Source organism: Dipodomys ordii, unplaced genomic scaffold (assembly GCF_000151885.1).
Source record: "Dipodomys ordii isolate 6190 unplaced genomic scaffold, Dord_2.0 Scaffold2, whole genome shotgun sequence".
NCBI lineage: Eukaryota > Metazoa > Chordata > Mammalia > Rodentia > Heteromyidae > Dipodomys > Dipodomys ordii.
The window spans coordinates 17,894,178-17,908,031 of record NW_012267218.1 but is presented as its reverse complement, the minus strand read 5'-3'; the positions used below and the strand labels follow the sequence as shown (position 1 = coordinate 17,908,031).

The window sequence follows — 13,854 nt, the reverse complement described above, 5'->3', positions numbered from 1 at the left end:
ATAAGGGAAACCATGGGACCTATGTTTCTTTGGGCCTGGCTTACTTCACTTAATATAATTTTTTCCAAGTCTTTCCGTTTTTCTTCTTTCATGCGATTGTTTCTAACACATTTATAAGATTATTTCTTTGTTGCTTTGTATGTCCCTCTGCCATGGTATAACCCCTGCTTTCACTATATTTGATGTTATAATTTGTGGAGGGGAAGGGAAAAAACAAATCGTTTAAATAGGGATACAGGTGGACCCATTGCAACAATGAGACATACAAGTGGTATGTCGAAAATGAACTTTACAGGTGGGAGGGGGGAGGAGGGTTGAGTGGGGGTGTGGAGGGAGGATGGGATGGGAAGGGGAAACAAAGGAGGCTACAATGCTTGATAAGAAATGTACTCATTATCTTGCCCATGTAACTGTAACCCCTCTGTACAATATTTTCACAATAAAAAATAAATAAATATAAAATAAAAAATATTCTTTTAATAGTTTAGTACAGTTCTGCTGAAATTGAATGCATTGGGTTTTGTTGTTGTCTAGAAATATCTTCATATCAATGTTAATTTTCAAATGTATCTTCTCTAGGTCCAAATCTAGGTTGGTAATTATTTTCTTGGACTACTTTGAAGATACCTTTCTAATTCCTCTGGCTTCTGTTTTGATCTTTCAAGGTTTCTGTGTTGATCTTTTTTCTTTGGCATTTGGAATCATTCACTTTCTCCTTGATTTTATTAAATTCATTATGCCACATCTAGTTGTGATTTTCATTGAATTTGTCCTGCTTTAGGTTCCTAGAGCTTCAAAAACATGTGAATTGATGTTGCTTATTTCTTCAAGTACTGTTTCCGACCTACATTTTCTTCCATTTTAAGGACTCTATATACATATCAGAATTCAGATTTGTTCGCTATACCCCATGTCTCTTAAGCATTTTTCTGTATTTTCTAATTTTTTGTCTTTCTATAATTAAGAATTAATATGTTCTTCTAATTGTCATGCTATTTTTTTTTCAAATATAGCGCCTCCTTTCTTCCACCAGCCCTCATTTGGGTAGCAGAAAGTATGCGGGGGGGGGGGGGTGAGGGAGGATGTTAAGAACTCCATTTCCATGCTCTAATCCACTGATATGGCATGGGTTGAGGTGACTGGTGGCTTCCACCCCCCTCAGAACCACTTGTAGAAAAGCAGCGTCCCTCTAAGGAGAATAGGCTACAGCCCTATCACAGCCTCAGTGTAGTGGTGCAGGGGTTCTGCTTAGAATGAGAAGGATATACAGAGAGCTAGCTTCACTTTAGCGTAAAGGACTGACATTATTTAGAATGGAAAATGAGTTACATTATGTTTGCAGATTTGTCTAAAAGAATAGCGACCTAGAGGGTGAACAGTTAGGAAGCTGGTAATCCACAATGCTAGTAGCAAAAAGTGAAACTGTAGGTCTGTCAGACGATAAATAAACAAAATCAAAGAAAAAGACAATAAAGAGTTCTACTGGGACCTAAAAATGCCCTCAAAGACTGGAAAAATGCCTAAGAGTGACTCAACCTATATAGTAATTTAGACTCTACTACCAAGAACAGTGACTTGCAAAGTGACAAGTCTGTAATCCTGGGTACTTGAGGGGTGGAGATTCAAGGATCACAGTGCATGCCCTGCCCTGGGAGCATAAACTCATGAAAGTCTATCTCAACCAATGGCTGAGATGTAGAATCTGGTACAAACCTGTCATCCCAGCTACAGGGGAAGCACAATGGCTGAGTCCGATGAATGAATGACATCCCCAGAAACTCAAGGAAAAACATCCAGGAAGATAGCCCAGATCAGCCCAGGCGTAAAGCAAGACCCTATCCTGAAAACAATCAACATAACAAAAATAGTTTAAATGTTAAAGAGTGCTTGCCTACCATGTGTGAGACACCAAATTCAACATTCAGTAGACACAGAAAATTAGTAGAAGCTAACTGTGTGGTATAACATCCACAGAGACAGACAGCTAGATGCTGATCTTATCGAATGAGAACATTAAAAAGATAAAAGCTATTTTTTAATAAAAGAAAAATTCTAGTAGAAAGTCTATTAGCTGAAGTGGAAGATTGATGTGAAGTGTGAAGAGCTTAGTAGTGATTTTGAATTATTAAAGGAAGAATCCAAACCATGAAGGTAGTTCAACATACATTATGCAATCTGAAGAAGAGAAAGGAAAAAGAATAAGCAGAAATGAACATCTGGGGTTGGGAGGGGGGTGGGAGATGGGAAGGGATGGGAAGGGGAAACAAAGGAGGAGGCAACAATTCTTGATAAGAAATGTACTCATTATCTTGTCCATGTAATTGTAACCCCTTTGTATGGTATTTTCACAATAATAAAAAAAAAAAAGAAATGAACAGCATAACCTCAGGAGAATGTAGACACCAAAATACACACAATGGGAATACTAGAAGGAAAGGAGGAAAAATAGTAAAAACTTTATGAAAATATAATAGCTAAAAGAAAAGCTTTTTTGAAATAAACTATGATAAACTAAAACACATACAAAGGCATACAAGCCCAAACAAACATGGTCAAATGGAAAAAGACAAAAGCAGAGAAATCTGGAACTCAGCAAGAAAGAAGTGATTCCTTATACATGAGGGAACTCAATTAGATTAATATGGTATTTCTCATGAAGAAAACTGGCAATGAGGAGTCACTGATATCACTTATTCTGAGGGCTAAAAGAAAAGCAATGAGTCACACAGAGAGAGACAGAGACAGAGAGAGACCCAGAAATTTAGTTCTCATAGTTCAAAAAACTAGAAGTGGAAAATCAGGACAGTCAGGTTCTAGTGAGAATATTCTTCTGAGTTGCAGAGAGCACATATATGAATACGTAAAGTAAGAAAGCCAGCACTCTGGCCTTTTCTTTAAAGAGCATAAAATGCATGCGTAAGGAAACAAGTTTTGTAACTGAATTACTTCCCAAAGCTCAATCCCCAAATATCTCTACTGGATATATTTTAACATATGAATTGGGACACATACACAATATTAAGTCCATAATATTGTCCATCCACTCAGACAAGGCCTGCCTTTCCAAGTAAATCCTTTTTTCTTAGCTAAATGTAAACTCACTATCAAGGATAGTGGGTTTTTGTTGTTTTTTTTTTTTTGAAGCACCATACAGTGTAGCACCAAATCCAATGTCTAACAGATTCTTAATTTTGTCTGTTTTTTTGCCTGTCTTGGGGCTTGAACTCAGGACCTGGGTGCTGTCCCTGAACCTCTTTATGCTCAAGGCTAGTGCTCTCCACTGAAGCAACAGCACTACTTCCAGCTATTTTTGAGTGGTTAATTGGAGATAAGCTTCTCACAGGGACTTTTCAGCTCTGGCTGGCTTCAAACTACAATCTTCAGATCTCAGCCTCCTAAGTTGCTAAGATTTGCAGTGGAAGCCATAGGCACCCAGTAAATAAATTAGTTTTTTTCATTTCCAATTAAAAGACAGGAAAACAACACAAAAGATGAAAACAAACCATGTATTAAATTACATAATCTAAGCATACAAAAGATTATGGTCTCATAAAAATCTTTAGAGTAATATTAAAAAATTGTATTCTTAGCTGGGTGCTGGTGATTCATACCAGTAATCCTAGCTTCTTAGGAGGATGAAATCTCAGGATTGTAGTTCAGAGCCAGCCTGGGCAGAATAGTCCCCATGAGACTCTTATCTCCAATTAGTCACCCAAAAACTGGAAGCAGAGCTCTGGCTTAAAGTGGTAGAGTATTAGCCTTGAGCAAAAGAATAGCACCTAGCCCCTGAATTCAAGCCCTACAACCAACAACCAAAAAAAAAGGATACTCTTTTGCCAAACTACCTATGCTGTTTCTCATTTCTGTTACTATATTTTATAGAATTTTATATGCTAGAATTAAATATGATATGATTAATTTAATTATATACTAACTACTGTTTTAAAGGTAATTTCTGACAAACCTAAGAGTGTATAGGCCTATTTCTATTTCCCGGTTTTTAATATGATTTTTGGTAATGCAATTTTGTTCTCTGACATGCCTGCTAAGTTTTTGATTGAATGTTAGACAGTACTTGACAAATCATAGAAATAATACAAGGCTCTGGTTGATGACATCTTACTTTCCAAAAGATTTGCTTTTGTTCTGGTAGACAGTTAAAATAGGGGTAGATAATATCAAAGCAGATTTTAAGCTGTGCTACAATACTGCAATCTTCGGAATAGTTAAATATACGTTCAGTTCATCCAGGCTCATAGGATTTAATCTACTAGGTAACCCAACTAAAAATTACTGAAGGTATTACTCTTCAGAGAAGCTATAAAACCACTATAAGCCCAACATAGTTTTGTCAGCTAGATCACTTTTCAGAGGGAAAGTGTTGTAACATGTAAAAACAACTGATCAGCACGTGATACCCCAACAAAATACGTGAGCCCTTCTGTGTTGACTGCCTAAACACTCATTGACATCTTCAAACTTATTCTTATGTATGTCTTACCCAGTTTTTCCACACACAAAAACTGGGCTAGATAGTATGGAAAGAAAAAAGAAATAAAGCTAGAGCACAACTAACTGCAGAAATTGTCCTGTTCTCAGTGGGTGATAGTGTTCAATAGGAAATGTACTCATTACTTTACTCATCTAACTGTAATCCCATTGTACAGGATCTTTATAATAAAAAATACATATTAAAAAAAGAAATTGTCCTGTTCTCTAACCCAGACATGACAAAAGTTTGACTAGTTCTAGTATCTTTCCATTAATGATTCACCCCCCAAAAAGATACTTTATGTATAATTCAAACCCATTCTTCACCCTAGTGAGATGCTAGAAATTAAATGCATCTAGTGCATGTGTTAAAACTTGCTCATGTTGACATTTGTTTGTATTAACTATGTATTGTTCATTAACATGTAAAAAATGATCTTGGTGCACATGAATCATTTACCTTTATTTTTTACAGAGATAAGTTGGACTATTCAAAAATTTTGAGAAGTATAATGGGCCGACTGACTTTTGTTATTGTTTAAGGCTGAGTACAATCTCATTTTATGTCTGTGAAGAAAACTGCCTGAAAACAAATATCTAAAAAACAATTTAATATGCTACTTAAAATGATATGTTATCAAATTAAAATCACTCTAATGGTAAGGTAACTATAAAGACTATAGGAATAATGCATGAACAGTTATGATTACATAAGTCTACTAATGTCCTTTTAAAGCTATCTGTGGTAGTCAAAAAATAACTATCAATTACTTAAGATACTGCAAGAATATTACCTCATTTGTTTCCTATCACCCATCTCGCTACAGAAAGTTATTTCCAAAACTGCATTTTACCTTTATAATAGCTTTAAATTTGAATCAGTCTATAAGTAATATGAAGTTTCAACCCTTCACATTTTTGAGGAACCCAACTTGTTTTTCTCCCATCTCTCACTCTGTTTCTAGATGTCTACTGTGCCTCTTTGTCAATATGTGCATGTATGTCTCTCTGCCTACCTCTCTCTCACATATATGTATATTCAACATACATATAAAAAGATCATTCTTATATTTATTTATGTATATGAGTTGTGATTTTTGGGGGGGGGTCTGGACTTGAACTCAGGATCTGGGCACTGTCCCTGAGCTCTTTAACTCAAAGCTAGTGCTCTACCACTTTGAGCCACAGCTCCACTTTCAGTATCTGATGGTTAATTGGAAATAACAGTCTCAAGGACTTTCCTGCCCGGGCTGGCTTCGTGATCCTCAGATCTCAGCCTCCTGAGTAGCCACCAGCGCCTGACATAGTTGTGACTTTTTTTTAAGTGAGAAATTACCATTTCAGTAAATAAACTTGAAAATTGATCTTTTAATACAAAATGATTACCTATATGTAAACAATACATGTTAATATTAGTGATATATTAAAATAAAAACATACTGTTAATTTACTTTCTGTCCTATAGAAATCCTCATACTACTCTAGTTTCAGAAAACTGAAAAATTATCCTTTTCCTAACTACTAAAACACTTCTATTTTCATATTAGATGAAGGATGAAAGAATCAAATTAACTCTTCTAGGACTTCCTGGAAGTCTACTTCATTTTAGGATTTTTACTTGTAGAAAATCTCTGTCAATCATCACCTTTTCGTAAAATCCCAACAGTCTAGAGCACTTATATGGACTTTGCAATTTGCCCCAAAATCATATAAAATTTGGCTAATAACAGAAGTAAATCTCATCTCCACTAGATTTCATAAACTTAGCTTCCCTCTACAATGTTTAGCTACAAATAGTTGTTTTCTTTACAACTTAGATAATAAAATTATTTAATACTCAGGTAATATTTTCTATTACAATATGTACTTGAACAAGGAAGAAATGAATCAGATTTTACAAATGAAGTAGAACAGGAAATTGGAGCCAGAAAGTTCTTTAAGATTCTAGCCACTAGAAGTGGTATTTAAATGGTATTATTGTACAATGAAAGGACTAGATTCATACAATAAATGAATGAGTCAAAAGGGCTGATGCTAAAAGCATGGAAAGAGAAAATACTTCCCTCTGTATGTACTGTAATAAAAGATTATTGGCATTTTTTTTCTTTCAGCATCCTCTCTTTTTAAAAGTAAATTCTGACATTACAGTCCCAGCGTTCTTCTCATGAATAATCATGTAAGTTGTCACTCAATTATCACTTTCTACATTTAATCTAAATTATGTTCAGCAACTTGGTTTTCTTTCTTTGAAGTTCTTAGTTGAATTTAAAAGTCAAATTTTTCAAGAAGAGTTAAGTTGATAGAAGATGGAGGCAGAGATTAAATCAGGGAAATCATTGATCAAGGATGCTTGGAATTCTTATGAATACAAATAGCCTATCAAGGTTAATGAGGTTCAAGTTGACTTCAGAAGAGAAAAAAATGCACTTAGAATTTTTTATGCATACACAGATTTAAGGTCTGAGATACAATTTGAAAGGTAAATTATGTAAATTCAAACGTAGTTTCCTTCCATTTAGGTTTTCTAAGAGCTACATTACTGTTTTTCCTCAGTGTAAAATAGCTATTTTAAATATATATTCTGGATCAACAAAAATTAATGCAATTAGTGAGACAAAGCAAAGGTCCCCTTGAAGTTGACAATGTGTCTAAAAATAAGTGTGCTTTTACCAAATGACAATAAAGTCTCCTTTTAAAATTGCTATGAAATTTCCGTTTTGTACGATACATAATTGTAGTCAATAAATATTAACTGAGCACATAACACAGGTTAAGAAAATACATGGTAACACAGAGGGGCACAGACATTAAATCTGACTTAATACTCATTTATGTGAGGGGGGAAAAGGGTAAGATTTCTTTAATAAGTTATTCCCAGAATGCTACAAGTTTGTATGATAACATTAATTTTGTTCACACAAGTAAGCAGCCTGGGGAAAGCTGTGCACAGTAACATGTCAAAAGTTGAAAGTAAAGATAAGGTTGAACATCATAGGAGAAGCACAGGAAAAGATTATTAGGAAACAAGTGTGTCATTCCAACACACTCTTGAGAATGAAGACAGAAAGTGCAGCTGGTTATAGAACCCTCAAAAAGGGAAATGATAAGAAAAGAAGCCTTACAGGAGCAATAAGCAAACAGCCCTTTGGACATCATTATTCTTTGATCCTGAATTCACCACAAAAAAAAATGCTGTTTTGAAATTCTTTTTTTGTTTTATTGTGAAAATACTGTACAGAGGGGTTACAATTACATGGGCAAGATAGTGAGTACATTTCTTATCAAGCATTGTAGCTCCTCCTTTGTTTTCCCTTTCCATCCCATCCCCTCCTTCCCCCCCTCCCACCCAACCCTCCTCCCCTGTCCCCACTAAAGTTGTAAAATTAGTTTTCGACATAACAACTTGTGTACATCTCACTGTTGCAATGGGTCCACCTGTATCCCTATTTAAATGATTTGTTTTTTCCCTTCCCCTCCACAAATTATAACAACATCTAAAATCTTGAAAATTGGAGACTCGTACTGTTTTATTTTGAAATGTTGTTTCTATTATTTCTGTTTCATTAACTTTTATGATGATAGTGTACTTCCTTTTCACTTTTTTTTTTTTTTTTGGTGCTACTCTTAGACTTGAATTCAGGGCCTAGGAACTGTCCTAAAACTGCTTTGCTCAAGGCTAATGTTCTACCACTAGAGTCACAGCTTCATTTCTAGCTTTTTGGTGGTTAGTTGGAGATAAAAGAGTCTCGCAAACTTTCCTCCCCAGGCTGGCTTCAAACCATGATCCTCAGATATCAGCCTCTTGAGTAGTTAGGATTACAGGTATGGGCAACCAGCACCTAGCTTATTGTTAATGAATGAACTGAGAAGTAAAACTTCTAAGTAACATACTTGCAAACAAAATTCAAAAATATATTAAAAGGAAATCATAAAGTGTAACAAAATTGTTTCATTACAGACATGCAATTATGATTCCATATATACAAATGAATAAATGTACTACTATAGTATATAAACAGAATAAGGGGAAAAAACACAGGATCATCTCAATAGATGCAAAAACAGCTTGTAATTAAGGTCAACATCACTTCAGAGTAAAAGCCAAGAAATAAAATAAATAAATAAAGCCAAGAACAAACTAGTAATAGAAAGAATGTACCCTCAACATAATAAAAACCTTATACTTAGCATGAAAACATTATACTTAATGTGAAAGAACTGAACTGAATCAACTCCCCCTAAAGTAAGGAGCAAGAATATACTATTTACTCTCTCTGCTCTTATTTAATGCAATGCTTGAAATCTTAGCGACAGTAATAAGGTAAGGGAAAGAAATAGCATACAAATAGGAAGGGAAGAAGTAGTCAAATATTCCTATTTGCATATAATATTATCCTATACTTAAAACACCCTAAAGACTTTATGAAAGTACTCTAAGATATAAAAGAACATATTGGCAAAATAGCAAAATATGAAATCAATATACAAAAATCTATTTATTTTCATGTAATTTTTTCCCAAAAGATAGTAATAAACAGACAAAGATAAATCAGGAAAATAATCCTACTCACAATAGCAAAAAAAAGATTAAATACTTAAAAATAAACCTAATCTCCTGGAAATGAAAGATCTCAATGATAAAAAGCATAAGATCTTTAGGAAGTTAAAGATCACCAAAAGATGAAAATGCCTCCAGTTTTCATAGATTAGCAAAATTAATATTCAGATAATGGCTATATTGCCAAAAACAATCTACCGACGCAATACAATCTCCACAGTAATAGAAAAAGTCCTCTTTAAATTTTTATGGAAGTACAAAAGAGTCAAAATAGCTAAAGCAACCCAGAGGAAAATAAGCTATGATGAAGGTATCAGAATACCCAACTTCAAGCTATAGTACATACTCAAAGTAGATAAAACAGCATAGTAATACAATAAAATACAGATACAATAAGCAAGAAGAGGAGATTCAAAATAACCCCATATAACCACAGACATCTGATTTTCTACAAAGGCCCCAAATACATAGTAGAAAAGAGTTACTTCAACAAATGATAGTGGGTAAACTAGATATCCACATGTAGAAAAGCCTTACTACTGACCTTGTACAAAAATTAATTGAAAATGTGATCTTTGAAAATGAAACTCTGAGACTTAAAGAACTAAGCCTAGGAAAAACCTTTGAAGATAAAGCTATACAATAATAACTCTCTGAATTAGACTCCAATTCTCAGGAAATAAGAATTGACAAATAGGATTGCATCAAATTAAAAAGTCTAAAAAACAAAGAACCCAACTACCAGAACTAAAGATAACTTATGGAATAAGAAAACATGTTTAGCAGACATACCTTGGATAAAAATTAGTATACAAAATATATGAAGAGCTCCAAATATCAAACACCAAAAGAACAAACATCAAATTAATAAACTGACAAAATAAGAATTAAACAGTTCTCAAAAGAAGTACAAATAGCTAATAAATAGATGCAAAAAAAATTCAATAACCTCATTCAAAAAGAAAAGGAAAATCAAAACAATTCCTTCCTGTCAGAACTTCTATCATCTGAAAAGCAAGCAAAAGCTAATTCTGGCAAGATATTAGGAGGAAAAGGAAACCTCATACATTGTTGATTACATAAATTATGGTGGCCACTATAGAAATCAATATACAAGTTCCTCAAAAACTAAAAGTAGGACTATCATATGATCTGAATATACCACCCTGGGCATACAATGGAGATAACCTGCACACCCATGTACATTCATAACAGCACTGTTCACAATAGTTATAAAACTAGCCCAGATGCCTATTAACCAGTAAATGGATAAAGAAAACATGGAATATAAACACAATGGTGTATTATTCAATCATAAAGAAAAATAAAATTATGTCATTTTTAGGAAAGTGAATGAAATGAGAAATCACTATTTTAAGCAAAAAAAAAAAAAAAGCCAGAGATTCAAAGGCCTTGAAAATGAATGGCAAGATAAGAATTATGGCCAGGGTGGTTCTGATCAAGATGCACTATGTACATAAATGAACATGTTAAAAGGAAACTCCCTGGTACAACTAATTGATGTTCAAAGGGCCCCCAATACAATATGATCAATAAATAGAACATACACGAAGGCTCAATAGCAATGTGTATATAGGATCATATAAAATAATATTTTATGAAAGGAACTCCAAGAAATAGGAACAAGAGATATTGTTGTTGCTGTTTTTGTTGTCCCGTACTTTTGTTTTGTTAGTTTATTTGCCTTTGGAAGGGTTAGTGGATACAAAGAAATGGTGGAACAAAGGGCGACAAATGCAGCAGTGGTATTCACTAGATACTATATGAAAAATGAACTATACAACTTGTGGGTGGGATGGGAGAGAAAAATGGAGAAAGAGGGATGACAGTGTTCAAAAAGAAAAGTGATGTACTCTTTACCTGACTTACATAACTGTAATCCCTCAAAACATCACCTCTACAATAAAAATAAGATATAATAAATACGACATAATCTGAAGTGCCCACTAAATCTCAAATGACTGATGTAAATCATTGTTAAAAATAAGAAAACCTCAAAAAATAAATAAATAAAACTAGTAATATCAACAGTCACTGTGAAAAGAGTGGAGGATTTCCTCATTCCTTTGTAAGGAATTTGTCCTTAGAAGTAAAATAATATCAGAGAACTTCCTGAATCTGATTTTAAATACCATGAAATCAACTGGGTTTTCATTCCTTGTGATGTTGCCATCCCATAAACGGTACTTGTAGCAATCAATAATACTAGATATGTAGGAAAGGAAAAAAATTTCTCTCTTCAATTGCTCTGCAAACCAAACCCTATGCAACCAATCCAATTCAATCTAAGAAAACAGAACCTTTTCCTCTAACCTGTGTGAAAAGAGCTATTAAAGACTATTAAGTTAGGACACAGAAAGCCAGGTCCTTGAATGACAGCACTTTTAAGCTACTAGAAACCATTCCTAAATGCCCATGTATTTGAATTTTTTTCCATTTTGTATCACAAGTGGTAAATAAGAGAAACCATGAGAAAGACAAAAAGAAGGAGAAAACAAGAGAGGAGGTAACAACATGTGGTTAAGAAGAACTAGCAAAGAAATCTTTCTGCCTTCAACGTATATTAGTAGAATTTTTTAAAATAACTTCAACAAAATAATCATCTTTTAACACTTTTATCAGGACCAAACTAGTAACAATGAAGCAAACTAAAATCCTTGGTTACCATTGCTCTGAGACTATTTCTGATAAATTTTATTAAACATATTGAAGGCTTTATAAAAGGTATGTGAATATTTCATTATCTTTATAATCTGAATTTTAAACCATATTTAAAATACATTTTCCATTGATGTGTCAAAAAGATGAAAGAGAAATTCAGACTGGAGTAATATTAAATATTTCCTTTGGGTTACATAAAGTTAGGTGCTTTCAACACCAATTTTCTACCTTTCATTTTAATTATAAAAATTCTTCAAATGCAGCAACTTATTACAATTACAGCACAACTGCGCTAATAAAAGCAGATACAGAGGAGAACTGATACATATCTATTTCCAAATGTGTCATCTATATTTGATCTAATTTGCATAATTGGAATTGGAATTAAGCCATTTCCTTTTATGAGGTACTCTCCTTTGATTTTTAATATATTCTGATAATTACCTCATCTACACTAGATAAAAGGCAAGCAGGAAATGGTAGCTGCCTAGTTACACTTCATTCATGGTTTCAACATATTCATGAGCACTATACAACTCGAGTTCATGAAGAACAACTAGAGATCTGAAAATCTGCTTTCTACCACAGCATCTGCCAGTTTCACTCCCAAAATCTGAGATAACGTATTGTTATCTCAGAGAAGGTCCCTACTGTCTTCAGGAAGGACTCAATTGCTACTAGAACAAAAATAATTTCAAGTTTAAAAAATGTCATATATTTCACTATGAAATGCTAAAGAACATTAACCCAGATCCCGGGTTTTGGGATCACTAAAGGAAAGAAACATTAAACCACAGGACAGTCTATACATAGTAAATTAGACATTAACAAAGAAATGCAATATGTATCCCTAAACCTTCACTTACAAAAAAATGTATCTTTTTTCCTTTTGTTGTTTTTCTCTTTTCTTTGGTGACAGTACTTGGGCTTGAACTTGGGAACTGGCTTTTTCGCTCTAGGCTGGCACTCTACCACTTTTAGCTATTTGCTGGTTAACAGGAGAAAAGAGTCTCACAGACTTTCTTGCCTGGACTGGCTTTGAATATTGATACTCAAATCCCAGCCTTCTGAGTAGTTAGAATTAGAGGCATGATCCACTGACATCCAGAAAATAATACATCTCTACATTAATATTTCATTAGAGCAATTCTACCAAATATAATTAAGTCTTTTAAATATTGCTTAAAAACAGCCAAGTCACCTCTATTTGTGCTGCCAAATTTGCTTTCTCCTTGTCTTTTCGCTCTATGCATCGCTTCACCTCCTCCAACTCAGATGCCATTGAATTGAAGTTCAGGTGTGCTCTCAGATCTGACATCTGCTTCTCCAGATTCTGTTTTTCTCTCTCTATCCCTTAAGAGAAAACAGTGTAAAGCTCAATGAATATGTTCTATTTTTTACATTCACAAGAAAAAGAGCTTTTAAATGGTACTAAACCTTAACGTCTTAATATTCTTGATAGCATAATCCACTTATGATAGACATGCAAAAAAAACATTTATCTCACATAGTTTTCAAATATATATACATATATATACCTAATATATTGTCTCTCTATATATACTATATAGCAAGACTATATATATATATGTATATATATATATATATATTTATATATATATATATTTATATATACACACACACATATATACGTACTAATTATATATATATATAGTACTTTGGTACTAAAGTTTTAAGTGCTATCTAATTTTCAGTGCAATTTACTTCAAGAAAATACTATACATTTTGTTCATTAAGTATATAACTTCTATATCTAGCTGCAGTTATTGAAGCTTACAATAAAATGCTTTGTTACAACATAAACAAAAATAATATTGCTAAATTTGATTGACAAGAGCTACTAGTTTACTAATCCTGCTAATTATAGAAAGTATTAAGTGAAAGTATAACACTGAATAATTTAAATTAATTTAGCATTTAACACAACATGAAATACTTGTGCTTCAATGAGGCACAAGGCACTAATGTTATTAAAATACAAAGATAGGTAACTTAAAAAAGAGAGGCCTGGGAAGGTGGCTCAGTGGTAGAGCGCTTGCCTTGCATGCATGAGGCCCTGGGTTCGATTCCTCAGCACCACATAAGCAAAAAGAAAAAAGCCA

The 13,854-nt window shown here is 33.6% G+C and overlaps 1 protein-coding gene across 1 annotated transcript in view; it reads right to left on the bottom strand.

Moving 5' to 3' along the window:
• The window catches only part of Cep128 (centrosomal protein 128kDa), a 294,901-nt gene that overhangs the window by 197,414 nt on the left and 83,633 nt on the right, over positions 1-13,854 (bottom strand). Inside the window, exon 12 of the mRNA XM_013013420.1 lies at positions 12,933-13,084. Coding sequence (XP_012868874.1) covers positions 12,933-13,084 — 152 coding nt within the window. The remainder of the gene's footprint in view (positions 1-12,932; positions 13,085-13,854) is intronic.